The following is an 18,063-nucleotide window of genomic DNA, read 5'->3' as shown; positions in this document are numbered from 1 at the left end:
TAAATGATCTAACTTATTCTTCATAGTCATTTACTAGTTTTGGCCTATGCTGAGGTCTGGAGAGTATGGGCTGGACACAGTGGCTCACACCCGTAATCCTAGCACTCTGGGAGGCTGAGGCAGGTGGATTGCTTGAGCTCACAAGTTCAAGACCAGTCTGAGCAAAAATGAGACCCCGTTTCTACTAAAAATAGAAAAACTGAGGCAAGAGGCTCACTTGAGCCCGAGTTAGAGGTTGCTATGAGCTATGACACCACGGCATTCTACCCCAGGCAACAGCTTGTGATTCTGTCTCAAAAAAAAGAGAGAGTATAACGCATGTAGTGGTAGGGAGTTGGATATTGTTTTAAATGGAGATTTGGGCTGGGTGCAGTGGCTTATGCCTGTAATCCTAGCACTCTGGGAGGCCAAGGTGGGAGGTTCTCTTGAGCTCTGGAGTTTGAGACCAGCCTGAGCAAGAGCAAGACCCTAAAACCCTGTTTCTACTAGAAACAGAAAAATTAGCCAGATGTTGTCGCAGGCGCCTCTAGTCCCAGCTACTTGTGAGGCTGAGGCAGGAGAATCATTTGAACCCAGGAGTTTGAGGCTGCTGTCAGCTAAGCTGAACCATGGCACTCTAGCCTGGACAACAAAGTGAGACTGTTTCATAAACAACAACAACAACAACAAAAAAGACAGAAAGAAAGAAAAAGGGAGGAAAAAAGAAATGCCACTTTAGAACAAATGTTATATTGGCTTTCTTTTTTTTTTTTTTTTTGAGACAGTCTCATTTTGTTGCCCTTCGTAGAGTGCCATGGTGTCACAGCTCACAGCAAACTCAAACTCCTGGGCTTAATTGATTCTCTTGCCTTAGCCTCTCAAGTAACTGGGACTACAGGCACCTGCCACAACGCCCAGCTATTTTTTTGTTGCAGTTGTTATTGTTCTTTAGCTGGCCCGGGCCAGGTTCGAACTCACCAGCCTCAGTGTATGTGGCTGGCACCCGTAACCACTGTGCTACGGGCGTCGAGCTGTTACATCTCCTTTCAAAGTTATTTTAAATTGCCTCATAAAGATTTTTTAATTGAGCTGTTTATAGATTTGAACGTACTAGAAGCTTCATTTTCCTTCAAGGCTAAATAATATGACTAGCTATTTGAAGGAACAGGTGAAATGAATTATGCTACCTCTTTTAGTTGAAATTTTCTATAAAAGGTGTACTGTAGAATGATTCTATTATGCCCTATTCCTGTAGACAATTACTATTTAAGCATCACTCATTATTTAACAAAGACTGGGAAATTTTCAAAGCCTCAGGAAAGATAATATTAGTTTTATAATACTATGTGGGAAGTTATTTCTTTTCTTTTCTTTTTTTTTTTTGTAGAGTCAGAGTCTTACTTTACGCCCTCGGTAGAGTGCCATGGCGTCACACGGCTCACAGCAACCTCCAGCTCTTGGGCTTATGTGATTCTCTTGCCTCAGCCTCCCGAGCAGCTGGGGGGGAAGTTATTTCTTTGGAAGAAAAGAAGTTTACATAGCATAGTGATTCTTCTAACATTCCTAGATGTTATTAAAGACAGTGATTGTTGTCTCCTACAGGTAAAAATGCTTTGATTTGGAGAAGGGTAGTATATTCATTAGAGTCACATATTAGATTTGTGAACAAGATCCAGAAATTCCCCCTTCATGCTGAGATGTTTGAAGATTTGGTATAGTTTGGTTATTTAGTATCCCTTGATAGATACTAGAAATTCTTGTTTTTTTGAGAGAGTCTTACTATGTTACCCTCAGTAGAGTGCTGTGGCATCACAGCTCGCAGCAACCTCAAACGCTTGGGCTTAAATGATTCTCTTGCCTCAGCCTCCCAAGTAGCTGGGACTACAGGCACCTGTCACAATGCCTGGCTATTTTTTTGTTGTAGTTGTCATTGTTGTTTGGCAGGCCCGGGCCAGGTTGGAATCTGCCAGCCCGGGTGTATATGGCAGTGCCCTAGCTGCTGAGCTACAGGAGCTGAGCCAAATCTTTTTTTTTTTTTTTTTTTGATTTAAAATATTTTCCTGGGTGGCACCTGTGGCTTAGTGAGTAGGGCACTGGCTCCGTATACTGAGGGTGGCTGGTTCAAACCCGGCCCTGGCCAAACTGCAACAAAAAAATAGCTGGGTGTTGTGGCGGGTGCCTGTAGTCCCAACTACTAGGAATTAAACGAAATAATCATCACCATGTTTACTCACTTTGGAGCTCCTTCTAGTTTTCTTTTTTTCAGAGACAGTCTCACTCTACTGCCCAGACTAGAGTGTCATGGTGCCAGGGTAGCTCACAGTAACCTCAAACTCCTAGTTTCAAGTGATCCTCCTGCTGCAGCCTTCTGAGTAGACTACAGGTACCTGCCACAAGACCTGGCTAATTTTTTTATTCTTTTCTTTTAGTAGATATGGGGGTCTCACTCTTGCTTAGGCTGGTCTCAAATTCCTGAGTTGAAGAGATTTCCCTGCCTTGGCCTCCTGTACCGCTGGGATTACATGCGTTAAGTCACCATGCCTGGCCTTGTTTTTTCTTTTTTTAAGACAGAGTCTCACTATGTTGCCCTTGGTAGAGTGCTGTCAAATCACAGCTCACAGCAACTTGAAATTCTTGCATGACAGCTCACAGCAACTTCAAACTCTTGGGCTCAAGCTATTCTACTGCCTCACCTTCCTGAGTAGCTGAGATTACAGGGTGCCCACCACAAGGCTCAGCTAATTTTTTTTTTTTTTTCAGTTTTTGGCTGGGGCCAGGTTCAAACCCACCACTTCTGGCATATGGGGCTGGTGCCCTACTCCTTTGAGCCACAGGAGCTGCCCTAATTTTTTAATTTTTAGTATAGATGGAGTCTCACTCTTGCTCAGGCTGGTCTGGAACTTGCTCAAGGGATCCTCCCACCTCAGCCTCCCGGGGTGCTAGGATTACAGGCATGAGCCATTGCACCTGTTTTTTCGTTTTTTTGAGACAGAGTCTCACTATGTCACCCTCGGTAGAGTGCCATGGTGTCACAGTTCAGAGCAACCTCCAACTCTTGGGTGTAAGTGATTTTCTTGCCTCAGTCTCCCAAGTAGCTGGGACTATAGGAGCCCACAACACCCGACTTTACTTTTTTGGTAGAGACGGGGTCTCATTCTGGCTCAGGCTGGTCTCGAACCTCTGAGTTCAGGGCAATCCACCTGCCTCGGCCTCCCAGAATGCTAGGATTATAGGCGTGAGCCACCACACCCAGCCTAGAACCCTATTTCTTTCTTTTTTTTTTTTTTGAGACAGAGCCTCAAGTTGTTGCCCTGGGTAGAGTGCTGTGGCATCACAGCTCACAGCAACCTCAAACTCCTGGGCTCAAGTGAGTCTCCTGTCTCCGCCTCCCAAGTAGCTGGGACTACAGGCACCCGCCACAACGCCTGGCTATTTTTTGGTTGCAGCTGTCATTGTTGTTTGGCGGGCCTGGGCTGGATTCGAACCCGCCAGCTCCAGGTGTATGTGGCTGGCACCTTAGCTGCTTGAGCCACAGGCGCCAAGCCAGAACCCTATTTCTTGATCTTGTTTTTGATGGTGGTACTTTCATGTTAATTACTGATCAATTTTATGGTCTTTTTAAAAATTTTGAGACAGTCGGGGCGGCGCCTGTGGCTCAGTGAGTAGGGCGCCGGTCCCATATGCCGGAGGTGGCGGGTTCAAACCCAGCCCCGGCCAAAAACCACACAAAAAAAAAAAAAAAAAAAAAAATTTTTTGAGACAGTCTCACTATGTCCCCCTCTTCGCCCTTGGTAGAGTTGTGTTACAGCTCACAGCAACCTCAAACTCGTAAGCTTAAGCGATTCTCTTGGCCTATGATGCCACAGCACTCTACCTGGGGTGACAAAGTGAGATTTTGTCTTCAAAAATAAATAAAATAGGGCGGTGCCTGTGGCTCAGTTGGTAAGGTGCCGGCCCCATATACCGAGGGTGGCGGGTTCAAACCCGGCCCCAGCTGAACTGCAACCAAAAAATAGCTGGGCGTTGTGGCGGGCGCCTGTGGTCCCAGCTACTCGGGAGGCTGAGGCAAGAGAATCGCTTAAGCCCAGGAGTTGGAGGTTGCTGTGAGCTGTGTGAGGCCACAGCACTCTACCGAGGGCCATGAAGTGAAACTCTGTCTCTACAAAAAAAAAAAAATAATAATAAAAAGTAAATAAATAAAAATCAATAAATTGGGGGGAAAATGACAACACCTAATATTGGTAATGATGTGGAGCAACAGACTCATCTCATGTGTTACTGCTTTGAGGGAAAAACGATATATATTCAAGGTCTAGTTAAGGTGGAAGATGCAGCCTAGACCCACCAACTCCTCTTGTAGGTTACATGCCTTTGAATAGACCTTCCCAACTGGTGAGCCAGGGGTGGGTGGCAGGGTGAGGCCTAATGTGGCCATAGCCTCCAAAGCCTTTTTTTTTGCAGCTTTTGACTGGGACTGGGCTTGAACCACCACCACCTCCGGCATAGGGGGCCAGCACCCTACTCCTTTGAGCCATGGGCGCCACCCTAAAAAAATCTTTTTTTGACAGTCTCACTCAGTTGTCCTGGGTAGAGGGCCGTGGCATCATAACTCACAGCAATCTTGTACTCTTGGGTTTAAGCAATCTTCTTGTCTCAGCCTCCCAAGTAGCTTGGGACTTATAGGTGCCTGCCACATGTCTGGCTTGTTTTTTCTATTTTTTAGTAGAGACAGGGTCTTGCTTTGCTCAGGTTGGTCTCGAACTTGTGAACTCAGGTTCTTGCCACCTGTCTTGCCCTCCCCAGAGTGCTAGGATTACAGGCATTGAGTGCCCAGCCTGTACTTTAAAAAAGTTTCACTTTTGGGCAGTGGCTCAAGGAGTAGGGCGCTGGTCCCATATGCCAGAGTGGTGGGTTCAAACCCAGCCCTGGCCAAAAACCAAAAAAATAAATAAATTTAAAATAAATAAATAAACTTAAAAAAAAAAGTTTCACTTTTATTTACTTATTTTTTGAGACAGTCTTACTATGTCGCCTCAGTAGAGTGCCCTGATGTCACAGCTCACATAAACATCAAATTCTTGGGCTTTAAGTGATTCTTTTGCCTCAGCCTCCTGAGTACCTGGGACTACAGGCGCCTGCCACAATGCCCAGCTATTTTTCTGTTGCAGTTTTCATTGTTGCTTAGCTGGCCGGGGCTGGGTTCAAACCCGCCAGCCTTGGTGTATGTGATTGGTGTGGCAACCACTGTGCTATGGGTGCTGAGCCCTAGTTTTATTTAAGAGACAGGGTCTTGCTATGTTGCACAGACTGGAGGGCAGTGGCTATTCACAGGTGTGATAAAGGCACACTACAGCCTTGAACTTCTGGGCTCAAGCAATCCTCCTTGCCTTAAGCTTTCCAATTAGCTGGGACTACAAGTGCCCACTATTGCACACAACTTTGTACCTTTTCTGTGTTAAAACCATCCACAATTTTTAAAATAGTAGAGCAACATTGATAAATCTAAGAACACGTTCAAAAAACAAATAACTAGAACAAATCACTAGTTGGGTTAATTAAAAAAGAAAATGTGTACAGAAGATGAATAAAGAGGTACACAGAAGAAACTAAGAATACTTCCCACAACTCTAGGGAAACACATTTGAAAGCAAGTCTCGATGAAATGAATATTCTTTCTATAAAAATTACAAGTTATGAGAATTGATAGGGGAAGAGGAAGAGGGAACCACTAAAGAAAGTACCAAAGAAATAATCCTCAAAACACCAAAATTCCAAGCACAGATAAATGCAGCTCATAGCCTTTCAAATCTTTGAGAAACACATTTGCTTTATCATTATCATCATCATCATCATCATTTTTTGAGACAGAGTCTCACTATGTCGCCCTTGGTAGAGTGCCGTGGTGCATAGCTCACAGCAACCTCAAACACTTGGGTTTAAGCAATTGTCCTGCCTCCGCCTGGGCAGAGTAGCTGGGACTATAGGCGGCTGCCACAATGCCTGGCTGTTTTTTGGTGCAGTTGTCACTGTTGTTTAGCTGGCCCGGACTGGGTTTGAACCTGCCACCCTTGGTGTATGTGGCTGGTGCCGTAACCACTGTGCTATGGGCGCCAAACCCATTTTCTTTATTATTTAAACTTTTTTTTTTTTTTTTGAGACACAGTCTTGGTAGAGTGCTGTGGTGTCTTAGCTCACAGCAACCTCAAACCCTGGGCTCCAGCAATCCTCTTGCTTTAGCCTCCCAAGTAGCTGACACCCACCACAATGCCCAGCTAGTTTTTCTGTTTTTAGTGGAGATGAGGTCTTGCTCTGGCTCAGGCTGGTTTGAACCTGTGAGCTCAGGCAATCCACCCTAAGAGCCTCGCCCTCTCAGAGTGCTAAGATGAGCCAATGCGCCCGGCCTATTATTCAAATTTTTCTAAAGCATAAAGAAGAGTCCTTTCTTTGGGTGTTATTTATTTGAAAATAGTCATATTTTAATCAAGTAGCTCAATAATTTGCTGTGTTATCCAGGTGAGGTATAAATACAGCAATATTTAATTTTAATTTTTAAACATGACAGTTACAAAAAAAAAGAAATACAAAGAACTGAAACAGGCATCCAACCTTATTAAGTGAAAATATAAAATTCGACTGAGATTAAAATACCATTTTCAACTAACAGCTTGGCAAAGATCAAAACATTTGATACACTGTTTATAAAGATTTAAAGAAATTAGGCACCTCAAGTATCATGGGAGTGTAAATTGGCACAATCCGCATATATAGATCTATCAAAAATAAAAATGCACAATCTTCTGATCTAAATGTAATTTCAGATTTTATCTTATACTCACTTGTGTACCATATGATCTATGTGCAAGGTTATTAAAGTGTTTATAATAGCAAAAGATTAGAGAAAACATGTCATTAAGGATTACTCAAATATATTATGGTACATTCATTCACACAATGAAATCTGCAGTTGCAAAAAAAATCAAGAAACTCTTTATGTACAGATATGGGACAATCTCAAAAATATGTTATGTGGAAGAACAGTGTGCATTTTACAGTACCACTTACAAAAAATATCTCTAGAAAGATATTTAAAGAACAGGTAATACTCCAGGGAGGAACTGAGTTCTAAAAGAGGTATATCTGTATATTGGTCTATATCTCGTTCTGTCTCATTATGTGTCTTTGATCTGACTGACAAACTTTTCCACAATTCCATTGAGTCTTTCAGGTTCCATGAGTTTATTTACCAATTCCTGCTCAACAGCCATTAGGGCCAGGGAACTAATCTTCTCTTGTCCCATGGTATGACATAAATACGTTTTAAGACGGGGCAGTACAGATAATGAGTTTTCAGTACTTGGTGAAGTAATTGGCCAAGACAAAGCAATAAATAGCAGCTCTGAGATGCAAGGAATATTATTGTGTAGACCATGTTGAATAAATAAATAGCCAAGACTGATGAAGTTGAGGCAATCATTATCTACAACAAAGTTACGCTTTGCATAATGCCGATAAAATCTAAGCTCTGGGATAATGTCAGCATCAAGTTTATAAAATTCTTGAACACTTTTGGCTGTTGTTTCATTTAATGGTTCATTCCATTTAAATAACAGTTCTGAAATTTGCTTTATTTTGTAATAATCAAACTCTGAAAAACATAATTTAAAATTTTGTAATACAGTATCCAATCCTTGGTAATAAATATTAACTCTATATAGTTCTTCTGCTGAAGTAGGAAAAAACATACTATCTGAATTGTCAAGATCTATTGTTTTCTGAATTTTTCTTCTTTTCTGAAGAGAGGGTTTTTCAACTTCAAAACCTTTACAGGTTATTTTTTGACATATTTCCTCTGCTTCATCCCAAATAGTTTTGAAATATATATCATTTCTTTCAGATAATAAACATTCCAAAATTGCTTCTATTTTTGAAGATAGAGAAAAAATGTCTATGGTTTTACTTTGAAGCTCTTTGGAAAGAATTCCTGTAACACTTAGCACTCGATAGAGAAATTTCAAACAGAAGACAAATTCAAATCTGGAAACCAATCTCAGCAAATCACTCAATTCATCAGCCAGACTTGTGTTTGCATAATGGCTCGATATGACTTCCAATGTTTCAATAATCTCTGGAAGATTGTCGATCACAGATAGCAGGGTACGCTCATGGGCCGTCCAGCATGATTGTGATATGTGCTTCTTGCATGTTTTGTTTTGACTTAGCTTACAAATGTTCTGAAAATTTGCCAACATTTCTCCAGACATATGAATAGCACTGAACAAAGAACTGAGAGCATTTAGAGTACTTCGGAGTTCTTTTACTTCTTTACAAAACCTAATTACTGCTAAATCCAAAAAGTGAGCATAACAATGTATGTATAAAGCTCTTGGTTTTTCCTTTTTGAATTCTGCTGCAATTTTACTAAATCTTATCCTCAAATTAGTGGTACTATCATAAGCCTGGCCATGCATTTTATTCAAATCAACTCCAAGTTGCTCTAAGTAAGTTTTGACAGTATTATGTAAAGGGGTCCCAGTCATCTCTCCAGTATCAACAAAACCCAAGAATCTTTCTTTAATGAAGACAGCGTTTGGTGATTTCTGTGGGTATCTTACACAAACTGAAAGCCGTTCTGTAGTTCCTCTGTCAGTTATCTCATCACATATTATGGAAAAGGCTGAGCAGTCATTGATCTCATTCACAATATCCTGCAACATTTCAGTCTTTATTATTTCAATAATATCACTTTGAATTTGTGTACTATTATAGAAGTCGACTTGTGAATTCGTAAGTTGAAATATTTCTGCTCCTTTATCTTTTGCTCTGATTTCTAACAGTTCCAAAAAATTGCCTTTATTCACATATGAAATAGACTGGTCCTTTCCCCTTAAGGGTAAACACTGCTTTCCAAGAAATAAAATATTTTCAATTATTAACTTCAGGTATTTTTTATTTCTCTCAATCTGTTTTGAATGAATAGGTAAATTATCATTAACAGTTTCATCACAAAACTGATACTGCCGCCAAAATTTCAATGATTTCAAATGCATTTCACTTTTTTCATGTTTCCTGAATTTTTCCAGAGTTTTTTTCCAATTAGGAGTTGCAAATGACTTTCTTCCATAGCTAAAATTGTTTTGGCAGAACAACTGGCATGAATAACAAAATGTCATATCTTTTTTAATACTGTCTTGCAAATGCTGAAAATTTGCACAAGATTTTTTAATCCTTTGTGATTTACCTTTGACTTTTTGCACTTTGGACGTAAATTCTCGGTGACACAGTCCATCACTTACGTTCATAGATTTCATATTGTATGAAGGATCCTGGTTTGATACTTTATCTTTTTGTACTTCTGTACTGGAACCAACTGTAAGCTGACTGAGGAGTGACAAAGATGGTGAAAGGCTTGGCTGTTCCACACCACTATTAGTAGCACTACTGCTTGACTCACTGGGTGAAGAACTCTTTGGGGAGAAAATGATAAAATAACACTGTTTTAATAGTTTTCAAACTATTGATTAAAATATCAAACACATGTATTCTTTTTTATTTTTTTTGGCTGGGGCTGGGTTTGAACTTGCCACCTCCTGTATATGGGGCCGGCACCCTACTCCTTTGAGCCACAGGCACCGCCCAAAACACATGTATTCTAATACAGTAAAATGAATGGTGGAGTTACATACAGTACAAGCTCCATCGGGGGAATTATTAATAATTATTTGTAACTTATTTATTTGCCATCTAGTTTCAGCATTAAGTGTTTAAAAGACCTTTTGGTATCTAATTGTAAAAGAAATGGGTTTTGGGCAGCACCTGTGGCTGCTGAGTAGGGCACCGGCCCCATATACCAAGGGTGGTGGGTTTGAACCTGGCCCTGGCCAAACTGCAACAAAAAAATAGATGAGCAATGTGGTGGGCGCCTGTAGTCCCAGCTACTCAGGAGGCTGAGGCAAGGGAATTGCCTAAACCCAAGAGCTGGAGGTTGCTGTGAGCTGTGATGCCACAGCACTCTACCGAGGGCAACAAACTAAGACTCAGTTTCTAAAAAAAAAAAAAAAAAGAAAATAGATTTTACTGTTCATGTGATTAGAATTGATTAAGTATTTAAAAAAAGAATCCAGAAGAGAAAGAAAATATGACTAATAAAACTTCAGTTTAAACAGTCCTTTTCTCTTTTCTTTTTAGGTAGGGTCTTGTTCTGTTGCCCAGGCTGGAGTACAATGGTCTGATCATGGCTCACTGCAGTCTGAAAGTCCTAGGTTCAAGTAATCCTCCCTCTTTAGCTTCCCAAGTAGTTGGGACTACTTGCTGCCAGAGTTGGCTCAGTTTTATGTTTTGTAGAAAAGAGATCTTGCTATGTTGCCCAGGCTGGTCTCAGACTCCTGGCCTTAAGAAATCCTCTTGCAGGGCGGCACTTATGACTCAAAGGAGTAGAGTGCCAGCCTCATATGCCAGAGGTGGCGGGTTCAAACCCAGCTGTGGCCAAAAACTGCAAAAAAAAAAAAAAGAAATCCTCCTGCTTTGGCCTCCCAAAGTAATGGGATTAGAGGTGTTGAGTCACCAGGCCTGGGCTAAACAATCTTATTATATACATAATTACCATATATAAATACACATACACACACACACACACACACATATATATATATATATATATATATTTTTTTTTTTTTTGAGATAGAGTCTCACTTTGTCACCCTGGTAGAATGCCGTGGCATCACAGCTCACACCAACCATAAACTCTTGGGTTTAAGCAATTCTCTCGCCTCAGTCCCCTGAGTAACTGGTGCCTGCCACAATGGTGGCTATTTCTAGAGACGAGGTCTCGTCTAGCTCAGGCTGGTCTCAAACTTGTGAGCATAGGCAATCCACCTGCCTTGGCCTCCCAGAGTGCTAGGATTACAGGTGTGAACCACCTCACTCGGCCTATTACTTACATATTTTAAAATCTACTTATAAAAGACAGAAACAAAAAAGAAAAAAGGAAACTTACATCCTCAGTGATATTTGCCATTACTGAAGAAACTGTACCTATTAAAATAAATTAGAACACAAATTCAAAATCTTATACTATGATCTATGAAAAGCATCATAAGCTATTAATTGCTTATTTAATATCAGGAAACAAAAAGAAAATTTAGCATATAGACAGATTTATAAATTATGACAAAGCACTGTTAACATCAAATATCTTTTTTTTTTTTTTTTTTGAGACAGAGTCTCATTCTGTCATCTTGGGTAGAGTGCTGTGGCGTCATAGCTCGTAGCAATCTCAAACTCTTGGGCTCAAGTGATCCTCTTGCCTCAGCCTCCTGAGTAGCTGTGACTACAAGCACTGCCACAATGCCTGGCTATTTTTTTTTAGAAACAGGGTCTTGCTCTGGCTCAGGCTGGTCTTGAACCTGTGAGGTCAGACAATCCACCTGCCTTGGCCTGCCAGAGTGGGAGGATCAGCCACCTTGCCGAGCCCTATGTCAAATATCTTAACGCCAATTTTTACCTTGCAAGGTATCAGTGTTCATGATGGGCAAAGAGACATGAGTGTCTGCCAATGACACTATATTGCTTATAACTGGAGTTGTATCTTTCTTTGGAGAAAGGAGCTCTGTTGAATTATCATGCACCATGGAAACATCTGATAAAAATAAAAAGATTTCTTATAAAGTAGGCAAAATCAATCAGTAGGCACTGTTTAATAAAAAGTGTTTAAAGGAACAATGCAAGTAACTAAGGTACTGCTGAGTATTGAAGCAATTTTTATTAGGGCTTAAGGAATGCCCAGCTTCTTTAGTATATAGTATTAATTCCAACTATACTAAACTGTTAATTTATACTTTCCCAACATTTTAAATCTTTTACTTTGTATACAACTTCACAGCCCTTTTATACGATATGCTTGAAATTATGAACAAATTGTTTTTTTTTGTAATTGAGACAGAGTCTCACTTTGTTACCTTCTGTAGAGTGCTATAGTGTCATAGCTCACAGGAACCTCAAACTCTTGGGCTCAAGTGATTCTCTTGCCTCAGCTTCACTAGTAGCTGGGACTACAGGCACCCACCAAAACTTCTGGGTATTTTTTTTTTGTGGTTTTGGGCCGGGGCTGGGTTTGAACCCGCCACCTCCGGCATATGGGACCGGCGCCCTACTCCTTGAGCCACAGGCGCCGCCCCCGGGTATTTTTTTTTTTGTTTAGCAGGCCTGGGTTGCATTTAAACCCACTAGTCCTGGTGTATGTGGCTGGTGTCCTAACCACTGAGCTATAGGTACCTAGCCTTATGAACAAATTTCTACCACGAAATTACCCATGAAGAACAGAAAAGATTCCTACAGAATCTCTTAATGGGTATTGATTTCAAACTCTTCCAGGATTTATAAATCTCTACATTAGTGGAGTGATGTTAGTGTATAGGAGAAATTTCTGTTAATAAGCCAGTTTGCATGATTTACAAACCCCAGGGGCTTCAGTTACTGTGCTGTATATGTAAATAGCACCACTGATTCTGTATTAGACTCTCTGATGCAAAACTTATTTGGCCTGGATTGTTTGTACTTTTCTTAAATTTTTTTTACATTTTTATTTATTTATTTATTTTGAGACAAAGTCTCACTATGTTGCCCTTGGTAGAGTGCTGTAGTATCACAGCTCACAGCAACCTCAAACTCTTGGGCTTAAGCAATTCTCTTGCCCCAGCCTCCCAAGTAGCTGGGACTACGGGCGCCTACCACAATGCTTGGCTTTTTTGGGTTGTAGTTGTCATTGTTGTTTGGCAGGTGCAGGCTGGGTCAAACCCACCAGCTCCGGTGTATACGGCTGGTGCCCTAGCCGCTGAGCTGAGCCAGTATTCTATATTCTAATAGAACAAATCTCATCATAAATATATTGAATACATTCAATATTATCTGAGTGCCTCAGTCCTGAGGCAGGTGTTCAATATATATTAATATAAAAATACGTGTCACTTACTAAAGGATCTAACTAAAGACATACATCCCTAATTTTTTTTTTTAGAGACAGAGTAAGACTGTCTGAGGCTGAGACAAGAGAATCATTTGAGTCCAAGAGTTTGAGGTTGTTGTGAGCTATGACACCATAGCACTCCACCAAGGGCAACGAAGTGAGACTCTGTCTCAAAAAACAAACAAAAAAAAACTGTGTAGAGGTGCCCACGCTCAGTGGGTAGGGCACCAGCCACATACATCAAGGCTGGTGGGTTCAAATCTGGCCCGGGCCTGCTAAAGCTACAATGATAAATGCAACAAAAGAATAGCTGGGCGTTGTGGGGGGCGCCTATAGTCCCAGCTACTTGGGAGGCTGAGACAAGAGAATCACTTAAGCCCAAGAGTTAGAGGTTGCTGTGAGCTATGACAATACAGCACTCAACTGAGGGCAACATAGTTAGGCTCCGTCTCAAAACAACCAACCAACCAACCAACCCTGGAAAACAGTTCTTTGTAACAAGTCCTGGATTGTTTTAACTTCTAAGCCAGTTCAATCTGTAAATAAATAAAAATTATAAATTAAAGCAAAATAGTTTTTTAAAGTTACTAAATCTCTGTAGTTACCTGTAGAAGATTCCATCTTTGGTTTATTGTATGCAGAGAAACAATTAAAAGAACAGAAAAGCTCTGTCTTCCCCAAGTCATTCGTAGTCTCAATCATTTCATCTGAGGGCTTCAATGATTTGCAAGGACCAGACGTAAGTGGTTTGGCTGGTTTCTGTTTAGAGATTAGAATGGTATTCATATTCCTGGTATATGACATATGTTATTAACAAAACAAATATACCTACTACCACTGCTTTCAATTGAAATATATGACAATGAAACCAACTTTTATGCTTTCTTTAAAAAATAGAAAATAAGACATTAGAGATTGCAGTGACTAAAATACACTACTAAATCTATTTGAAAACTATTAATAGTTTTATTATTTGTCCAATATATTTAACAGCAGTAACAATATTAACCTACGTTATTAAGTACGAAATGTCCAATTTCCTTAAGCACTAAGTTTGCCAGTTCATATCTCTGATGTTTCACTTTGACACTTCTTGTTTTACTTTTATCGTGAAGGTACATCTTCATTCTTTCAATGCACATTTTGCTTGTGATAGTCTTTCAAACAAACTTTTAGAGCAATTTTTGTGAAACTGTGGATAACTCTAGCTGGGCATCATGGTGGGTACCTATAGTCCCAGCTACTTGGGAGGCTGAGGCAAGAGGATCGCTTGAGCCCAAGAGTTTGAAGTTGCTGTGAGCTGTAATGCCCTGGCCCTCTACCCAGGGCAACAGAGTGAGACTTTGTCTCAAAACAGAAAACACCCCCAATTTGTGCTAAGTCAAAAATTCATGTTATTTTTGAACATGAGTTCCACCAGTACAGCATAGACAGTTCAAAATATCAGTGAAGTATTTGGGTAGGGTATGGCTAATGAATGCATACTATATCAATGGCTTGAGAAGTTCCATTCTGGTGACTTTAATCTTGAAAATGAGCCATGGAGTGTGTGCTGTTGGCGGCTTTCTGGCCAGCGACCTTTGCGTAGCCTTCTCATGTGTCCCTAGTTCTAATTCTTCTCTTCCTTTCCCCACCAAGGTGCAGATTTTCGTAGAAACCCTTACGGGGAAGACCATCACTCTCGAGGTTGAACCTTCGGATACGATAGAAAATGTGAAGGCCAAGATCCAGGATAAGGAAGGAATTCCTCCTGATCAGCAAAGACTCATTTTTGCTGGAAAGCAACTGGAAGATGGACATACTTTGTCTGACTACCACATTCAAAAGGAGTCCACTCTTTATCTTGTGTTAAGACTTCGTGGTGGTCCCCTACTGGCCTTGAATCTCTGCTCCCAAGTCTCAGCCACCATGACGCCCTGTGATGTGCCCCTTGGATCCTGAAGCTGTGTCTTGGCCCCACTGCCTGGGCTGAAAGGAGCATTTGGGTTTTTTTTGGTTTCTTTCTTTCTTTTTTTTTTTGTAAACAAAACCAGAAAGCAAGCAACAAAATATATACTTTGTCAAAAAAGAAAAAGAAAATGCCTTAACTATAAAACGTGAATCAAAACTTATCACTCAAGAGAAAAAAAAAAAAAAAAAAAGACTTCATGGGTGCTAAGAAAAGGAAGAAGTCTTATACCACTCCCAAGAAGAATAAGCATAAGAGAAAGAAGGTTAAGCTTGCTGTCCTGAAATACTATAAGGTGGATGAGAATGGCAAAAAAAGTCGCCTTCGTCGAGAGTGACCTTCAGATGAGTGTGGTGCTGGAGTTTTTATGGCCAGCCACCTTGATAGACATGATTGTGGCAAACGTTGTCTTACTGCTTCAACAAACCAGAAGACAAGTAATCATATATGAATTCATAAAAGAACTAAAAAAAAAAAAAAGAAAATGAGCCACATGGGTGACCTGAGACCAAGGAGTGGAAAGCTGTAGTGCAAGCAAATCCATCTCAACCTATGTGTGAATGAGCAGCAAGGTTTGCTGTTAATATTCCAACAATACTAACCCCCCACCCCCTTTTTTCTGGGGCAAGAGTCTTACTATGTCACCCTTGGTAGAGTGCCGTTGCGTCACAGCTCACAGCAACCTCCAACTCCTGGGCTTAGGTGATTCTCTTGCTTCAGCCTCCCAAGTAGCTGGGACTACAGGCACCCACCACAATGCCCGACTATTTTTTGTTGCAGTTGTTATTGTTTACCTGGCCCAGGCCGGGTTTGAACCTGCCAGCCTCAGTGCATGTGGGTGGCGCTGTAACCACTGTGCTATGGGCACTGAGCCCAATAGTGAACTATTTGAAACAAATCTGCAAGGTAAAGAAACTGGATAGATGGGTTCCACATGAATTAAACAGCATCATGAATTAAATGTCTGCTAGCTTGCCCTTATTTGTTGTCACGACACAAAGGCAAACCATCTCTACACTGTATTGTTACATGTGATGAAAAATGCATTCTTATGGGGTGGTGCCTGTGTAGGGTGCCAGCCCCATATACCAAGGGTGGCAGGTTCAAACCCAGCCCTGGCCACACTGCAACAAAAAAATAGCCAAGTGTTGTGGCGGACGCCTGTAGTCCTAGCTACTCAGGAGGCTGAGGTGACAGAATCGCCTAAGCCCAGGAGTTGGAGGTTGCTGTGAGCTGTGATGCCACAGCACTCTACCGAGGGTCATAAAGTGAGACTGTCTCTTCAAAAAAAGAAAAAAAAAAAAGAAAAATGTATTCTTTTTGACAACTGCGAGCATTTGGCATAACACTTAAACAAAAATGAAGTGCCAAAGCAGTCCAAAACCAAATACAGGGAGTCCTCAGGTTATGAACGAGATAGGCTCTGTAAGTTTTTTTTTTTTGTAGAGACAGAGTCTCACTGTACCACCCTCGGGTAGAGTGCCGTGGCATCACACGGCTCACAGCAACCTCTAACTCCTGGGCTTACGCGATTCTCTTGCCTCAGCCTCCCGAGCAGCTGGGACTACAGGCGCCAGCCACAATGCCCGGCTATTTTTTTTTGTTGCAGTTTGGCCGGGGCTGGGTTTGAACCCGCCACCCTCGGCATATGGGGCCGGTGCGGCGCCCTACTCACTGAGCCACAGGCGCCGCCCTGTAAGTTTGTTTTTAAGGTGAATTTATATGTAAGTTGGACCAAGCACATTTACTGTTATCTGTAATAGCACCCATTCTTAAATGTGAGCTGTACATCAGTTGGATGTTTGTAACGTGGGGATGGTCTATATTCAACAAAAAAAGCTATTGGTTTCTGTCTTGTGGTCCAGCGTTGGTATTCTCCAGCTTCATGAAATCTGGTCAATTATAGTGGATGTCTACTACAAACTGGATGAGTTGATGAGGATGCTTGTGATTATGTATCTAAGACTGGTCAACAGAAACAGGCCAATGCTCTTGGAAGACAATGCTGTCACACTGCTCAAACTACAGAAGCTGGACTTTCTCTGTCATCCACCGTTATTTTTTTTCTTCATCCACTGTATTTACCAGACCTTTTACCAACTGACTACCACTTCTTCTAGGATTTGGATAACTTTTATTTATTTATTGCAGTTTTTGGCCAGGGCTGGGTTTGAAACCACCACCTCCGGCATATGGGGCCAGCGCCCTACTCCTTTGAGCTACAGGCGCCGCCCTGGAGTTGGATAACTTTTTACAAGGAAAAATATTCAATTCTCAGGCGGTGCCTGTGGCTCAAAGGAGTAGGGCACAGGCCCCATATACCAGAGGTGGTGGGTTCAAACCTAGCCCTGGTCAAAAAAAAAAAAAAAGAATTCAATTCTCAACAAGCTGTGGAAAATGCCTTTCATAATTTCATCACCACTCATTCTCCAGGCTTCTTTGTGCTGGCATACACAAGCCACCATTAAGATGGCAAAACTGTGTTGACAAGCTAGGCACATACTTTGATGCATTGTACTCTTCTTGTTTGAGATAGAAGACACTAAATTTTTTTGGCGAGGGGAACAGAGTATCACTCTGTGTCTCTGGGTAGAGCGCTGTGGCATCATTGTACCTCCCAACAACCTCAAACTCTTGGGTTCAAGTGACCCTCCTGTCTCAGCCTCCTAAGTAGCTGCGACTACAGGCATCCACCTCGATGCCTGGCCAGTTTTGCTATTTTTAGCAGAGAAGGGGTCTTGCTCTTGCTTAGGCTGGTTTTGACCTGAGCTCAGACAATCCACCCACCTCAGCCTCCCAGAGTGCTAGGATTACAGGTGTGAGCCACCATGCCTGGCACTAATAAACCAAACTTTTGATTCAAAATCAGACAGTTCAGATCTAATGACCTAATAGCTATACAAGCAATTAAGAAAGTGGTCATAGGGCGGCGCCTGTGGCTCAGTCGGTAAGGCGCCGGCCCCATATACGGAGGGTGGCGGGTTCAAACCCGGCCCTGGCCAAACTGCAACCAAAAAATAGCCGGGCGTTGTGGCGGGCACCTGTAGTCCCAGCTACTTGGGAGGCTGAGGCAAGAGAATCGCTTAAGCCCAGGAGTTGGAGGTTGCTGTGAGCTGTGTGAGGCCACGGCACTCTACCAAGGGCCATAAAGTGAGACTGTCTCTACAAAAAAAAA

At 41.7% G+C, this 18,063-nt stretch overlaps 1 protein-coding gene and 1 pseudogene across 7 annotated transcripts in view; one reads left to right on the top strand and one right to left on the bottom strand.

Annotated features, from left to right (window-relative positions):
- Nucleotides 1-6,424: 6,424 nt before the first annotated feature.
- ZMYM1 (zinc finger MYM-type containing 1) overlaps nt 6,425-18,063 on the bottom strand; it is a 38,304-nt gene continuing 26,665 nt past the window's right edge. For 5 of the 7 annotated variants that reach the window (XM_053575249.1, XM_053575250.1, XM_053575252.1 and 2 more), the window contains 4 exons: nt 13,546-13,699; nt 11,480-11,614; nt 10,973-11,010; nt 6,425-9,443 (listed from right to left, as the gene is read on the bottom strand). In XM_053575249.1, the coding sequence (XP_053431224.1) occupies nt 7,149-9,443; nt 10,973-11,010; nt 11,480-11,614; nt 13,546-13,699 (2,622 nt within the window). In that variant the 3' untranslated portion in view covers nt 6,425-7,148. The remainder of the gene's footprint in view (nt 9,444-10,972; nt 11,011-11,479; nt 11,615-13,545; nt 13,700-18,063) is intronic. The other 2 variants (XM_053575253.1, XM_053575256.1) reach the window with 2 other exon arrangements.
- Nucleotides 14,474-15,329, top strand: LOC128575434 (ubiquitin-40S ribosomal protein S27a-like; annotated as a pseudogene).

This window comes from Nycticebus coucang, chromosome 22 (assembly GCF_027406575.1).
Source record: "Nycticebus coucang isolate mNycCou1 chromosome 22, mNycCou1.pri, whole genome shotgun sequence".
Taxonomy (NCBI): Eukaryota; Metazoa; Chordata; class Mammalia; order Primates; family Lorisidae; genus Nycticebus; species Nycticebus coucang.
This window is presented reverse-complemented; position numbering and strand designations above follow the sequence as displayed.